The sequence below is a fragment of the Poecilia reticulata genome, linkage group LG21 (genome assembly GCF_000633615.1).
Source record: "Poecilia reticulata strain Guanapo linkage group LG21, Guppy_female_1.0+MT, whole genome shotgun sequence".
Lineage (NCBI taxonomy): Eukaryota > Metazoa > Chordata > Actinopteri > Cyprinodontiformes > Poeciliidae > Poecilia > Poecilia reticulata.
Window position 1 is genome coordinate 23,679,399 of NC_024351.1, and position 17,528 is coordinate 23,696,926.

Sequence of the window (17,528 nt, forward strand, 5' to 3'; positions counted from 1 at the left end):
ACTGCTGTGAGTTCTGGTTTCTAGATTTATCTGCGGAGAGCGTCTTTGTAAGGAGTTTTTGTTCCAATAAAGTTGGCTGATTTAATTAGTCATACCATAAAAACTGTTGCTCCTAATACTAACTACACAATATGAGTCTCTACTGTTGTTACTAATGTCTGGTGGCATCAGAGCTTTCTCATTGCTGTGCCTGTGTCTGTGTGCAGGGGGAGCAGACAGCCTTACACCGTGCTGCCGTGGTGGGAAACACTGACATTATCAGCGCACTCATCCAGGAAGGGTGTACACTGGAGAGACAGGATAAGGTGCGAGTCAAAAGCCACACAAAGGCTCACACTCATTCACAACAACACACAGATGCTAACGGGACAGAGGGCAGTTCACGGTCAGCATCACTTACTCCATCTGAGCCTGCTGAATTCACAATGCAACCGAGTCAGTGTGAGAGAATTCACAAAGTTTCTTCTCACGAAAATAAAAATAGCAACAATAAATTATAACCAGTAACTGTTTTGTTGTGACTTTATCCAGTCACTCCAAACTCAGTGCAAAGCTGAAACTGTAAAAAATCTTGAGTGTATTTCATGTATGCTGACTTTCTCATTCACTTCCATTTGTGGTAGAGATCGGAAATGCTCGGTTCTTTAAACTAATCTTTGATTTATGCACAGCAGTCACAATCTAAAACAAAGCTAAAATCCCTACAGATCTCAAGGAAACGTAATATTTCCAGATGTTTTATGAATGAAGCTGAAACCAGATCTCCCAGTAGATGGAGCTAAAACTCACCTTGTTTCTTTGAGACCCAAAATCTTGCAAAAAAAAAAGATTTGTGAGCATCATATCACATTCATTTGCTTGTTGATGTCAAAACTGTTTTTAATCTCTAACTATAGCTTGACTGGGGAAGTTGCTCCATCTGCCTCCAAATATGTTCCAAATTAGAAATCTGGAATTTACAATCAACTACTGTTAAATGTGGCTGAAATGAATTAAATGAATTAAGTTAAGTTATGCTTAACTGACAGAAACATTGTGTGCTGGATACATTTAGCCAGTATGAAATGTTTAGCAGCCCAATAATTACTATCTGCTCTGCACTGGTGACTCATACCATTTGGTAAAACGTATCTGTGTTTTTGCTGATTATTTGTGGCAGAATGTGAACCTGAGGCTTTGAGAGTTAGTCGTGTCATTAGGCTTTATGGATTCTCATGCTTTGCTTTCTTTGTCAATTTCTGGCTTAAGCAAAGTTTGAAAAACATAACTGATTCATGCTTGGCAAAGTTATACATCAATTAGTGTTTTGGACTACTGCAACCTTTTGTGCATTGATTGAATATCTTTAGATTCTGCAACTATGATCACGTTTGTCAGTCAGGCAAGGCTACAGGTGGAGGAGGGATGATAAAACCATGGTAACAAGTATATTTTAGAATCTGATAGAGCTTTAGTAGTTTATCACTATTGTCTGTGTGGACAATCCAAAAACAGATAGAGACAGGTAATAGTGACTCTGAAGACTGAAGTTTTTTAAATGCTAAATGGCCTGTACTGGTGTAGCACTTATCAAGACACATTTTCATACACTAATAGTAGCTAACTGTTAGATAGTAATGTTCATTGACTCAAATAAAATCTTCCACAGCAGGATAACAAACTGTGCAGAATATAAGCTTCTTTACTCCAGGTGTCTGACATGAAAATATTGTAGCTCTTTTAGTTTAATTATGGTGATAATTACACGAGCTGCTGCTTAGTTGTAAAGCTCTCAAGCGTTTTGACAGATGTCTGACCTTTCTAGAGTTCTCATAACCAAAATGTAATGGGTCATTTAACACCTAGATTCTCAAAAGACGACTTCCTGTGTGAGATGGGGTTGAAATGAAATGTTCTTTTTGTGTTCCACACTGTCAGGATGGCAACACCGCTCTTCACGAGGTTTCCTGGCATGGATTCAGTCAGTGTGTGAAACTGCTGGTGAAGGCTGGAGCCAACGTTCATGCCAAAAATAAGGTATATTATATCAGAGCATGTGAGGGCAATGTAGCAGGGTTGCCCCGGTCCAGTCGGCCTGTCGCAATAAACAGTTAATCAATTAATCGCACGATAAATGAAAGCTATCAACCTTATTTTAATTTATCGGCTTTATAGTTTCTTCCTGCCTTTTTCTCTTTCTATTAATGACAATGGATGAAAAAAAGGCTCAACTCCRGTGCTCTCCACTGACCTTCCCCTCCTCATTTCCTTAGTGTAATGTCCAGCGCACACTACACGATTTTAGAACTGTCGACTGATTGTCGGCCCATTTTCAAAACCTGAGAGACCGCGCACCAGCCGACAGAAATCCTACGTATGATGGGTCGAGCCATAATTGGTGTCCAACAATGGGCACAAAATAATGGCTACAAGTCCAGTTAACTAATTTTAATACCAGGCATTAATCAATATTTTATTACAATCTACCTGCAATGCATGTGGCTAGTGTCAGCTTAAAGTCCTGACTGAATGAATATCATTATTACCTATTTATGTCATGTTAATGATGAACAGTTGAAAAGTTACCAGGTTTATCAACTGCAGTAGCAATTTGGCTCCAACTCCTCCCCTGGGTCATTTCTATATTCTTTGCACGAAATGTTGAATAAATATTAATGTTGTTTCCACATATTATCTCCGATGTCCGCTGGACTTCTGGTTGCGCCGTCAGCTGTTTGGGATTCCCCTCCGTGCTTTCCCCTCAGAAAGCATGGAGGTGAATCCGCACTTTCTGATTGGCTACCTGTCACATTCAACATGCTGCGTTCTTGCTCCCCCTGATTTAGATCGGAGCCACGAGGTTCTACCGACTGGACCCGATCATTCGTGACACACGACAGTTTTAGAATTTAACATTCTAAGACTGTCGTAAGGGGAAAATCGTGGCAAAAAAATTGTGTAGTGTGAACTGGGCAGGGAGAAGTGAAGTATTACATCAGGTGGTTGGATATGTCCATCTTCTCTATCTAAATCTAATGATTAAAATGATGATATTGAAGGGCAATATAGTATACAGACTTCATAATCTGCACTCTTTTGGTTGAATGTAGTTCAACCAAATCAATCACATCCAATCAAAATGGATGTTTTAAGCACCAATGTCAGGCTACTAAATAGCATGTTAATTTCTATGCACACTGTGGCATGGAGGGGATCAGTCTGTGGCTCTACATAGAAAATAATTATGGCCAGATTTTTCATTCAAAGTGAGGTGTTTTTATTTGATATTAAATAAATAATGATGTCATATGTTTATTCATTTGGGTTATATTTGCTTATAATTCATTGAATTTCAGGTTAGTTTTCTTCATATAAAGCCTAGTTTCTTTCTTTTGTAATTTCAATTCCCATTCACATTCTCTCTCCATGAAGGTATCACAGCTGTTACAGCTTTCTGTTTAACTGTAACAGCTGTCAGTTGTAGCCTCTATGAAAGAGTCAGAATACTAAGAGCTGGAATAATAGCAAACATTGGAGAGTAGTCGGATTATGTAACAGATAAGTGGTCAGAACATGAAGAACCAAACAATTTGTCATTTATGTCCGGTTACTTGAAATCTCTTTTCTCATTTATTTTAGTAAAAATCAATATTTCACTGCTGTCTAATCGATGCAGAAATGTATAAGGATTAAATGTGAGAGCATGACAGATAAATTTGCATGTATTATATCAGAATATGTAAGAGAACTAGAACCCATTTCTATACAGAAGCTATCTGAGGTGACAAACTGCTGCACAAATATGGCCTGCTTCCTATTTTTTCCTTTTTCTTTTTTTTTTCTTCTACAGTAACATCACAAAAATCCAAAAATTGTGTATATGGTGGATAAAAATAAATGTTATCATTAGTGTATTCTGTGTTTGACTGTTTTCAGGCTGGGAACACAGCTCTCCACCTGGCCTGTCAGAACGGTCACACCCAGAGCTCCAAGGTCCTGCTGCTCGGTGGATCCCGACCTGACAGCCAAAACCATGTAGGTTTTAAGCATGCTTCAGGGACAAGCATGTTTCAACATTCCGGAAATGAATGTAGAAACATTGCTTTTTTTCCTCACTTATTTTTTGGCTCCACGTGGGTCACCCAGTGTACAGCCCAACGTTAACATTTTGAGGCAGTTCCTACAACTGGAAACTGCTTCAAAATGTTAACCAGGAATCATTCTAACTTTGAGTATTCGTCATGTGGATCTCTAAGAGCTCCAACCCCTTTGAAGCATCCAGTTCATTAATGGAAGCTAGAGTTTGTTAGGTCTTAGTTGATGACACACCAAGACTTTGTGAAACAGATGTTTGTTTATTGATCTTGTGCATTTGAGATGCAGTCTGACATCTGGTTCTGAGCTGGGCAGATGCTGGACTATTTCCATGCCAACATAATCTCTTAATTTTGCTGCTCAATTATGGAGGAAAAAAAAAATCATAATTTCGTGTTTTGGTCAATGTTAAGCTCACCCACTTCTAACACATTAACTCACTGAGTTTAGAAACCAACTCAGTGAGTTACTGTTGCTGTTAAAAAACAAAATAAAAGCTAACTTGTGTAGCATCTTGTGGAAGAATTCGTATAATAAAAAAATTTTTAATTCCATAGTTTTTTGTGATCATTTAAAGCGTAAAATAAAGAAAATACTAAATAAATTGTAATGCCTTACTCTTTGTTATAAGACTGTGGCACTTTTTTTTTCATAAGCAGGAAAGAGAACAAATTTGTTGTTGCGCAATAAACTAAATGCCAGAAGAGCTTGTTATTGTCTTAGCAGCAGATGGCCACAGCTGCACCAAGAGCTCACAGTTTGAAGCTTCACTCGTGTGTAAACTCTCAGAGCAGCCTTTGTCAGTGTTGACATCTTTCTGCTTTTGGTTCCTAGCAAACATACAGTCGACCTCAGCTAATGAGCCTCCTGTCTACATGTTCCCCTTCAAAATGTTCTTGGTTCCATCATTACGGCAGGTTATCCAGGTCCTGATATAGCAATGCAGCCCCACACCATCATGCTACCACCACCATGTTGGCTGTTGGAATGATGTTTTTTGTTTTCTTACAGGTTTTATTGGCTCTAGTGGCCTTTATTTGATAGTTAATTGACAGGAAAGTTGGTAATGAGACAGGGGAAAGACATGCAGCAAAGGTAGACAGGCCGGGAATCAAACCTGCGATGGCTACATATATGGGTTGTGCTTAACCCCTGCGCCACCACAGCATACCCCAAGAATGATGTTCTTTGTAAAAATTTTGTATTATTATTATTATTATTATTATTATTATTATTATTATTATTATTATTATTATTATTATTATTGTTTTTATTTTCATTTTTATTTTTTGCAAAGATCCACTTTTGTCTCATCAGTTTTTACAATAATTTCCCAAAAATCTTCTGTATCATAAAGCTATATTATCTTAGCAGCGATGTAGAGACATCTTGTCCTTTGTGTGATGTTTGAGAAGCATGTAGAGAAGCTGAGAGCAGCTAATTCTAATGCATAATAGACTGCTTTCAGTCTATTATGCAATGCTGCCATGTGGACTTTTTGTATGCAAAGTGGGTCACTGTGAGCTGGTCATTTAGGTCCAATTTTAATGCTGAATATAGTTTTAATTAAAGCAGCATCTGAATCAGCCAGGTTGGAGGCTAATACCACATGTGAACAGGATCATGGTTAAATAAGAAGAGCAAAAACACAACAAAGTGGATATGTTTACATTTGATAAAAATGTACGTACAATTACAGTACCATTTTGTTATGAAATAAAAGCCATGCATAAACACTATAAAAAAGAAAAGAAATAATCCAGTTATTGTTTGGTCTCCATACACGTGAGTATTGTGGAAACATTCCATTCAGTTGTTTAATTCCCACAGGCTTGTAGGAAACGACATCAGCATTTTTCAGCTTATCAGTAGCATGAGAGGATGCAGGTGGCCTCGCTGTGCAGAATGCTGCACCACTGAGCATGTCATTCCACTCCTTTAACTTTGGCTCAACACAATGTAGTTTTACCACAGTTTTATCTGAAGTAGGCCCAGTCAAAGAGATTTATGCACACATAATCCAAATTATATGTGTTTGTGCAATATGGTCTAATCACATTTAGATTCTGAAGTAAGAATAGTTTTGAGTCTTACACTAAAAGTGTAGTGTAGTGGTTTCTCTTTAGATTAGTGGTTCTCAACGTGGGCGGTACCGCCCCCCAGGGGGCGTTCAGAGGACGGCAGGGGGCACTGGCGGATATTTTTACAAAAGGGGGGTGCTGGGATTCCTYTGGGGGGCGTTTGGTCGAAGGTAAACTTGACACCTTTAAATGCACAACAATGCCAGTTTAGACTTTGAGCAACTTGCTAAAACTGTATTGTGTAACATTAAATCATGCTTGGCTGCAACTGTATCGATKGCAGCTCTTCTTCTATTCAGTGTAGCTTTTGGCGCAGCTTCGTGGTCCTGCTCCTAGTAGCTTCACCGCATCAGTTCAGCGTTACACCGGCTGATGACGTTGCTGTGATTCACTTTGTCTGGTATTTTTGTACATATGTTTTGCCAGTTCTGTGATCATGCTAAACAGCAACTTAAATTAAAAAGTGTTTTATTTCCATTTGAAAACTGCCTGCTTCCATGGAAGGACAACAGGAAATCGCTCTAATAAACATGTAATTACTAAAATCACAATACCCTCACTTAGTATCCCTCTGAAAAATGAACCCATTTAAATAAAAAAATCCCTCCATGGGTGATACCTCGATAGAGGGCGWTCATTTTATAGCGTTAACACCGGTGCTGTAAGAGGTCCGGTATGAAACGGACCTGTAGCTCTTTAAGGGCTCCTGTAACCCCACTATTAATCAATAAAGTCTGATCTCCATGGTGAAATAAAACCCTGCCAATTTTTCCAATAATTCTTAAATTTTCCAGATTCTAATCTGATGGAAAAAGTCAGCCTTTCCATAATATAAATATTATGCATTACGCCAACCCAATCTTTCCTTTTAGGAGCTTCTGCCTTCAGCCATTTCCTGGTAATGGCATTTTTGCTTGCTACCAACATAATCCTATACATATATCTATCGCCTGCTCTTGTGAGCCTTTCCATCCCTCTTCCCATGTACAGATCCTCAAATGTAAGTGGAATATTCACCCCCAGTACCTTATCCATACAATTCTTTACATCCTGCCAATAGGGTACCATGAAGGCACAATCCCAAAATACATGGAAGTGACCCGCTCTGTCTTTTCCGCACTGCCTCCACCATTTTGTATCTTGGTATTTTCTTTGTGCTGGTGTATTGAAATATCTTACAATATTCTTCTAGCCAAACTCTCTCCACGAGAGGGAACAAGATGTTTTCCACTGTTCTCCACATATGTCCTCCCAGTTCTCCTGCGAAAGCCCACAATTAGCATCGTTTTCCCATCTTGCTTTTATGTATGTTGTATTACTTTTCTTCAAATTTTCCAATCCTGTGTACAATTTAGAAATTATTTTTTCCCCAAGTTGGATTCATTTGCTTAAATAAACATCTTAATTATACCAGATTCAAACTCAATTAAATTTATTCTTCGTAGTAGTTCCTCCATATAATGCCTCAATTGTAAGTACCTGTAGAAATCTTTGTTGTTTAATTCATATTTATTCTTTATTTCTTCAAAGCTTTGTATAGTATTTTTCTTAACCACCTCCCAGAATATCTTTGTAACAGACAAAACTAAATGTTTTGTCTGTTACATTAGGTTTAAAATCGGAGTCATGCACTATCCACCTTAGTACTCTACTCTGCTCTGTCAACTCATATTTTAAATTAATTTCATTCCATATGTCAAGAGATAGATCTAGCCATGGATTTGACTCCTCCCTTAGGTGTTTTCTCAAATTGTTATCATTTATTATGGCTTGTAGAGGTATCGTGGGTGACAAAGCACATTCTATATCTTTCCATTTTGCAGTGTATAATGGATTGCTTATGTTCAGTAGAGTACTCAACTGTGCTGCTACATAGTAGCTCTTTAGACAAGGTAAGGCTAACCCCCCTTTATCCTTCGATAACTGCAACGTTCTAAATCTGACCCGTGGTTTTCTTCCTTGCCAAATAAATCTCGATATGATTTTATCCCATTCTGCAAACTCTTTGTCCGTCACCTCAACTGGGAGAGATGTAAATAAATACAGTAACCTTGGTAACACATTTGTTTTAATCATTTCTACTCTTGACGCTAAGCTTGTAAAGGGGATTAAACTCCACCTTCCCATATCTGACTTTATTCTTGACACCAAGGGGCTAAAGTTTAAAGATTTTAATTCAGATAAGTCATGGGACAGAAACACTTCAAGGTATTTCAGAGATTTTGACTGCCAAGCCCAACTAAATGTATTTTTAATGAACTGATCTGGTGAATAGTTGGAAGAGAGAACTTAGGTTTTCTTTGTGTTTAATTTGTAGCCTGACATCAGCCCAAACTCATCCATTATATTGATAAGTGCTGGGAGCGACCTACCTGGTTGAGATAGGTCAATCAAAACATCATCTGCAAATAATGCTATCTTTTGTTCCCCTCCTTCCATATGTATACCATTTATATTTCTGTTTTGTTTTATCCATTGGCTTAAAGGTTCTAAATATATTGCAAATAACAGTGGGCTAATGGAGCAGCCTTGGCGGCATCCTCGATGCAATCTAAATGTATCTGAAAAGCTCCCATTAATTTTGACCCTAGCTGTAGGTTGGCAATATAATGCTTGAATAGTTTTGATAAATGTTTTGTTAAAACCAAATTGTTCTATCACCTTATATAGGAAGTTCCACCTGTCAAAGTCAAAAGCTTTTTCTGCGTCCAATCCCAATATTACTGCTTCTGTTCTTGTTTTAATAATCTTTTGCATTACCAGCAATGTGCGCCTAATATCATCTGTTGTCTGTCTTTTCTTTATAAATCCTGTTTGGTCCAAATCAATTATGTCTGGCAGGATAACCTCTAGTCGTCTAGCCATGACTGCTGTAAATAGTCTATAGTCTAAATTTAGGACACTAACTGGTCTATAGTTGGCACAATCTAATTGATCTTTTCCTTCCTTTGGAATAACCGCAATGAAAGCTTCTCTCCAGGACCTGGGTGTCTCTCCCTCTTTTAAGACCCAATTGAGCGTATTTTTTAACAAGTTGATCAATGGTTTTCTTAGCAATTTATAAAATTCAAACGAGTAACCATCTGTCCCTGGAGCCTTGTTGGGTTTCAATCTTGAAATTTCTGAGTCTATTTCTTCTTCTGTAATCTCCTTTGTTAATATACGATTTTGATCTTCTGTTATTCTAGGTAAATTCAAAGATTCCAATAATGCATGTATTTGATTATCATTATTAATTTCTGCTTGAGAATATAATTTTTTATAATAGTTTTCAAAACAATTTTGAATCTCTTCTGTCTTATATTTGATCAAATTAGAAGAGTCCCTGATTTTGAAGATATTATTATTTACCACTTGCTTTTTCATTCTATAAGCTAACAATTTAGCTGATTTACCTCCTCTTTCATAATACCTTTGTTTTCCATGACACTTTCAATTTGATTCATTAGGATTTGATCAAGAACCAGATTTGTTCTTTGTCATTTCTGTCCAGTAAAACTATTAATCTATAAATCATATAAAGATATAATCCATGTTTCTGTCTTATATTTGTATGGCATTAAAAGGATCTGGAACTTTTGTTTTTCCACTGAAAGCTGTGGTTTGCACAGTAAATGCCATGTGGGTGAAATGTTATGGTTGATACTCTGATGTCCTATTCTCCTGAAGGCAGCACAGAGCTGCACCACCAGAAACTCACAGAAACACTGAATAGAAGAAGAGTTATGATTAATGTAGTTACAGTTCTATCCATGTTTTAATGTTGCAGAGCTCAGTCTTTTTGCAAATAGTTCAGAATTTAAACTGGCATGTTGAACATCTTTTATCTGCTCATTTTGTGTAATATTTAACAACTAGAAAATGGCACAGAACAAGAATATTTTTTCAACTCTGATTGGCTGCTGTTAGGCCTACCAATTTTAACTTGAATGTTCATTGCATTTTTCGTAGACGCCTGTGAAAATAATTTCTATTCCCAATGTCTTTTTTGTTCTCTGGGAAATTATTTTTGATGATAAATACAGAAACAAGCATAAAAATCAAAACATCTACAACAGTGATAGTAATATTAATAATAAAATAATGGTCAGTGCAAAGTAGCCCACAAATTCTTTGTTGGGGGGCGGTGAGGGACCTGGATAAAGGCTGGGGGGGGGGGGTGCTGGCCCAAAAAATGTTGAGAAACTGATTTAGATGCTGCAGTGAGCGTCAGCCTCAGCTTGTGTCAGGCCTCGACAGAGACCGCGGGTTTCTGACCTGTTGTAATGGCGGCCTTCCAAATATGAGTCATTATGGCTGCAATGGACGAAAAATCCTATCACAATGTCTTATGGTTCTTTTGTATTAACAATTAAAATGTTAACTGTATGACTGTGACTGCATGGCACAAACACACTTACCTTAAGTCAAGTCTGAAATCTCAAAGGAATCTCAACCTCAAATCTCTGCTGCACACAATGATTACCGTACCTTGATCACACATAGTAAGTGTGCATACTATGTGTAAGCTGCACACTTAGTCCTCAGGCTATGTACCTGATAGCCTGAGGACACCTATTTAAATGGGTGTGTATTTTAAGAGCAGTAGATTTGTGTCCTAAGGACTTGACTTAGACTCCTGGTCTGACACTCAAATCTTAGTAATTGACATTATCTCATCTTTTGAAGAATGAAAGGAAGCTGGTATAGGCATGTTTTATTATGAAAATGAACTTATTTATCAATGGCTCATAACAATCTGATGGCGGATTCTGACAGAAAACTGAAAATGGATCATCATTGGGTGTTTAATGAACCAAAATAAATTCCCACTACAGCAAAAATAGTACCAGACATAAATCTTAGAAAACCTGTTTGGTGAGCTGAAGAAGGGATTGCATAAGAGAGAGCAAAGTAAATACAAAATCACTTTTCAAATGATAATTCATTTTTAAGGGAAAAGCTATCCCCTAAAACCTAATAACCTGGTTGTCCTTCGCTTCGTAGCAACAAAAAGCATCAACCGATTGTGATACAATGCCTGGTTATGAGTTCTTCATATGATTGTGAAGGAATTTTGCATCTTATTGGTGTGTTGTGTGTGTGTGTGGGAGGGACGAGTTGGGAGGGTTGTGGAGGAAAGTGGTGTTTAAGTATTGATCGACCTTTTATACTTAAATCAAGAAGCAGCAGGAACTGGTTGGTTTGAATCGTTCTTTTCCATAATGAATGAATGAATTCATTGCAAATGGAATAATCTGAAATAATTTTAAAACTGTTGTATGTACTTAGGTAGGTTTTATCTGATAGTAGTTGTTTGATGATCAAAAACATTTAAGTGTGACAAAAAAAATATCAGAAATGTAAAAGGGGCAAACTTTTTCACAACAGTTTGTATGATATATACTAAGTGAAGCATAAATCTGGAAGAAAAATGAGAACCTGATTTCTGTTTTTATTATTATTATTATTAAGAAAAGACTTTGGTGGAGGTTCACCTTCCAATAGGCCGACCAGACATCGGTACAAGCCGAACATTTCTGATAAAAGCTTGTTGGTTGTGTACGGACATGATTCCAGATTGTTTTAAATCTGGAAACATGCACAACATTTATGTGCAGAACAAAGTGCCCAATGAAACGTTCTGTAGTGCATTAATCACACCTGCCCATCCAAATGTACATCTCCAGAATCGATGGAAAATGTTTTGGATCTTTGAGTTCAGCTCATTAAAAATGGGAGCATAAAAAAAAGTGCTGCATTTCTGTTTTTGTTTGTTTATTTGAGAATATTATGGTTTCTTGAGCACCTACAGTGAAAAAAAGGTGGATTGAACCCAAGTGTTTTAAAAATTTAAGAATAAAAAAAATGTTTAGAGTATTTTAATAAGCACTGTTTGTTCATGTCCCTCCTGTTTTACACATATTCATGAAGTTCATGAACTTGTATTTTGTCTCCAGGCAGGCGACACCTGTCTGCATGTGGCAGCTCGGTATAATCACGTTGCTATGCTGCGCATCCTGCTGGGAGCCTTTTGTTCAGTGTCAGAGAAGAACACGGTGAGTCTGTTCAGTAAAAACCAGGGACAATTTCAAAGCTTATTTGGAAAAACATGTTATACATTTATCTGCTAATGCCAAAAGTGGCCAGAATTCTACCTACTTTATTTTTAACCATATTATATTGACCAGTAAATCAGGAAAATTACAAATCTTTTAAAACATAAATCAAGGTCAGGTGTGCCTCTTAAATTAAATCAGGAAGATGGACAGATCCAGGAATCAGACATGTGTATGTGGGACACTTGCTCTACCACTGAGCCTCCCAGGTTTCCTCAGAGTTGTTGTAGATCCTGGTGTCAGGAAGGATCTCCTGTAGCAGTCAGTATTGTAGCAGCTCTGATGGAAGGATCTGACTTAACCCTTGTGTTTACAAATGGGGTCCAACTGACCCCACACCCATTCCACTTGTATTATTTGCCTCAGTCCTTCTACGTTTGCATCAGTCCTTGTACGTTTGCCTGAGTCCTCACACGCACAAGGGTTAAAGCATTGTGTTGTTCCATAACAGACTGATGTAGATGATGATCTGTGTTTGTTCGTACCCATCATTGGACAAAGAAGGTTTTTCAGAGTGTTGCCAGAACAGAAGCAGCTGTCCTCAGCAGCTCTTTGAGCTTCTTTAAGTCACTGGTTCAGATGCTGCTTCACCAGTAGATGATGGTACATAAGATTACACTTACGCCTCTTGCAATAATCATTTAATTAATTAATCGCATGATAAATTAAAATGAGTTTGATCGTTTCTGTTCTGATGATTATTTTTACCTATTTTATTTATGGTTTAGATTGTGTGTAGCTTTTATTTCTGTTTAATTTATTTATTTTGTATGTTTAAAATATTTTCCAGCAAGAACATTGGTGTTAATTATTATTTATAAAATGACAGTGTATTGGTCTTTGAAGGATTGACTTGCATTGATTTGCCATTATCAATATATTACTTGAGAATGGTCTCAAAACGACAATATTATGATTTATTGCAATAATTACTGGGACAATTTATTGTCCAGCAAAATTGGTCATTGTGACAGGCCAGTTGCATTCTCTATAAGATGTAGATAAKATATGTTGTTACTAAACCAAATCTGCACACTCAGAGCCTACTTGTCAAATTCTAACTTAACCCTAAATCCCAACAACTCTATGCATATTAATTCGTTTGTTTGTCCTGCAGGTTGGAGACACACCACTCCATGTGGCAGCTGCCCTGAACCACAAGAAGACTGTTCGTCTGTTACTGGAGGCTGGAGCAGACAGTCAGATTCAAAACAATGTGGGTTCATTTTACTGATTATCATTGTTACACCGCAAAGTAGTGGAATCTGTTTCTACTGTAATAGGCGTTAAAATAAGACTTATACAGTAATGAACAAAAGCCATCGAGTTGGTTCTGTCTCTTTAAATACTGCAAAAATAAAAACCCTTTCCAATAAACAAATATTCAATATAATCAAACACTTACTTCATGGGAATCTGTCCCAAGATCTTTTCTCAAAATGCTTCACCTAAGCATTTTGAACTACATTCACTTTACCAACAGTTGATATTTGCTTTTCAATGTTTTACAATGTGACGTCTTGGAAAAAGTTAAATTAGTCTTATCAGTCTTATTAGTCTTATCAGTCTTATATTATTTGAGTCTGCACTCTGGCAGGCAGACTTCAGTGAAACTGTCAGATTGATTTCACTGTTATTGTTGATGTTCTTTGACAAAATCCAGAACTTTGACAGACAAAATAGTTGCTTATATAAATTAAAAACAACTTTTGTGCTGCTCGGTCAGCTACAAGCATTTTTATCAGATGAGGAACTGATTCATTCTAGAGGTAAAATCTAGAGGTAAAACCTCCCCATTCCTTCAAATAAAAGACACAATGATGTAAAAATAGATTATGTATTTCAAATTTTAATGGTTATAATATGAGACTTCAGTTTACAATTTAAACTGAACAATAAGGCTCAGTTATGAGAAAAGCTAAACTACATAAAATATGTTAATCAATCCAACTTATAAACTTCTCAAAATTAATCAAAAGGATAAAAACTTAATTTACAGAAATATGTATATATTTTACATAGAAAAGAATAACAGATTTGTGGGTATAACTCAGGATTCCAGTGGGGTTTTTTTTCAAACAAATGCAAGAAACACTTTAATAAAGAAAAAATAATTTGAGAGCTAAAATCAAGAATTACAATAATTGTAATTTGCAAAACTATTATAAGAATAAAATGGGGCTGAAGGCTCAGGTGAAAGTTTAATGACTAAATAGAAGTTGAAATGAGGCTAAGAGGAGCTCTGATTCCCAGACAGAACATGTATCATTTATCATGCACAGCTCTTTTTATTGCTTTCTTTCCTTCTGTTGTCAGGGTGTTGCCAAGTTTTCCGATCAGCCATAATAATAATTCCCTCCTGACTGAGAGGATTGCTACATTAACTAATTTATTGAATCATTTATTGAATAAAACTCTGTGGCTGAATTATTTAGCAGCCTTCAGACTTCTACATTTAACAAAATGAGACCACTGATTTTACTGAAACTTTTTCACTTATCAGACATTCTGATTAACAGCTTGAGATGACCAACCTGGTGAGGTCAAATTGTCTTGTTCAGAAATAAGAACTGGATTTGACTAAACATGGTTCTCTGTTTGAAGGGACATTTAGACTAGTTAAATTTCACAACTGTCTGCTACCTGCATAAAAAAGTTTTTTGTTCTTTTTCATAAAGTACTTTAAATCTGGCAAATGAGCCTCATCACAACATATATTCTAAAAGACTAAATATGACTGTAAAGAGAACATCATTTAATGTTACCAGGTACCAGAGCTGCGCTCAGCTTCTTTTCTTTGCTGTGTGTGTCTTCAGGCAGGTCAGACTGCTTTGGACCATGCCAGAGATCACAACAACCCAGAGGTGGCTCTGCTTCTAACCAAGGCTCCCCAGGTACAACGCTCTGATGACTAATGAAACAATAAACACAATCATGCTCAAACAAAACAGACAGTTTTAGTCTCTTGCTGTAGCCCTCAGGAGAAAGAATTCAATTAGGCAGATATTCAAGTACATAAAAGTCTGATCTGTATGAGGATTTTAATGTTAAACACACTACAAGTCCAATGTTTAGAACAGATCCTACTTTTAGTGGTATTGTCTGCATTAAAGTTAACATGATTTTTTATTATCTTTTAGTACATGTTTATTATAATCATCAGCTACTTTATTTTTCTTGCTTAGATGTGCCACTTCCTCTAGCTTTAATGACTCTACAACATCTGACACAAGCCATGTTACAGACTCATTCCAAATTGTATTAAATTGATTTCTACTCAAAAATATGCCATCATAACAATGGGGTATTGTTATATCCCATTATAGGATATAACAACGGGAATTTTTTTTTTTTTTAGCATTTTGTAAATTTATTAAAAATAGAAAACTAAAGAAACCATATGTACATAAGTATTCACAGCCTTTGCTTAACACTTTGATGTTTCTTTTTTGGCAACAATACAGACCCTCAGCAGCAGTTTTGAATATAAAGTCACCTGGCTTCAGGCAGTTTGGCCTGTTGTTCTCCAGCTCCATCAGGTTGGAAGGAGATGTCTGTCAGACATTTTCAGATCGGAATCAGATTCACGTCAGGACATTCACAGAGTGGTTCTAAACCTTTGGCTCATTCTCCTGCCTTAATAATTTCATCATACGGAAACTGCGTTTGTCTTAACCCTAAAAATAAATCCTACTTTTCTTTAGTTGGATGTTTTTGGCAATGGTATCACAACATTGTTGTACATTTAAATAGAGGAATGTGATGCATATTTATAATATCTAATCATTCACTAAACACATCCCAAAATCAATAATCCTACTGGTTTTGAACTAAGGCATGTTTAACAGAAAGCTGGTCGCTTCCAGACCTGCTGTGTAAATAATCAGACATTTGTACCAACAGCCTCTGCAGCAATTTATATAACACTCAAATACCCATTAGAGTCAGAGATTTGGAATTAGACATGACTTTTATTGCACAGACATTAGTGGGCCTGGTGAAATGCATTGTGGTATGCTGTCATGTCTGTCTAGTTTGAACAGATCCTCAGGTCACCAGAAGGATAATCTTATGCACTTAACATAGGATTCTATGTTATTCTATTTCTGTTTTCTAATTTCTGTTGTTTTTTAGACATGTCAGAGAGCTCCTCTCTGACAATCCACACTGTTTTTTACAGTGTGGAATCCACATTGTAAAAACTAACTATGAACACTGTAGTTCATAGTACAGTGAAATATAATTTGTAAATGAGTTTGCACAAACAAAATGCACATCATCAATTAATGGTTAGATACAACTTAAAACACACAATTGAGAATGCAGTGAACATTGAATTGGTTTGACCAAAAAGGCAGTACTCCTGCCTGAGATATTTAGTTGTGCAGTGTGATGGTTTGAGGGAGGACAGAGTTCGGCTAGTTGCTATAGCAACAGGGTTATAGGAGTATGCTTGCCCTGTTTGGTCAGAGTTATCCAGGATGGTTCTACACTAAACTTTTCTTTCACCTGTTTCAAATTCTGCTAAAAATATCTATTAAGCACCTTTTGCTATTCAATTATTAATGTATTAATCCAAAGCGAATCACCAAATAACATTTTCTTATTTAAAGAAGGAATTGAAATATGTGTTTATTTGCATCTGGCATCTATTTGCATCTTTTAACATATTTCTAATGTTGTATAAAAAAGTGGTTAAGTTAAAAATCTGCAGAATGTTCCAAATTTTTTTAACCCGATTGATCGTCAGAATGACTGATTACTGGAGTAATGGTTTGTTGCAGCCCTGGTGCTTCAGGCTACAACATGCTGGTGAAAGAGCCTCAACATGAGGCAGCAGACAGGAGGATCTGATCTCTATCAGGAAGCATCTACTCCTCCAGTCTTGTCCTGATGTGGACCCCCTGGTAGTTGTAGTCCTTCCTGTCCTCCACTGACTGATGAGTTAAATGGTGAAGAGCACAGAGAATATTCATCTTTTCTATTTACATAAGGTATATTTTCAAATGAACTTGGTTATCTCCAACATTCAGATCTAGGAGTGATYTCCTGTTTGAAGTACATAGAGGTGTCCTTGTGCTGCAGGACGTGGCAGACTTTAGACGTCCTCCTGTGTTGTGATAAATCTGAATTAATTCAGTTCTTGCTCTCACATATGTTGTGACAGGTCTCACACACACTGTCCTTCAGTGTTAGACTAACCATTGTCTAACGCTGTACTATCTCAATCATTTCTTGTAAAAATATTTAGAATTACACAGTGTCACTTTGACCG

General features: G+C 36.8%; 1 protein-coding gene across 3 annotated transcripts in view; it reads left to right on the forward strand.

Annotated features, from left to right (window-relative positions):
* Nucleotides 1–17,528, forward strand: part of ankrd6b (ankyrin repeat domain 6b) — a 45,366-nt gene that overhangs the window by 18,298 nt on the left and 9,540 nt on the right. For all 3 annotated transcript variants that reach the window (XM_008398486.2, XM_008398485.1, XM_008398488.2), the window contains 6 exons: nt 207–305; nt 1,918–2,016; nt 3,916–4,014; nt 12,095–12,193; nt 13,371–13,469; nt 15,070–15,147. In XM_008398486.2, the coding sequence (XP_008396708.1) occupies nt 207–305; nt 1,918–2,016; nt 3,916–4,014; nt 12,095–12,193; nt 13,371–13,469; nt 15,070–15,147 (573 nt within the window). The remainder of the gene's footprint in view (nt 1–206; nt 306–1,917; nt 2,017–3,915; nt 4,015–12,094; nt 12,194–13,370; nt 13,470–15,069; nt 15,148–17,528) is intronic.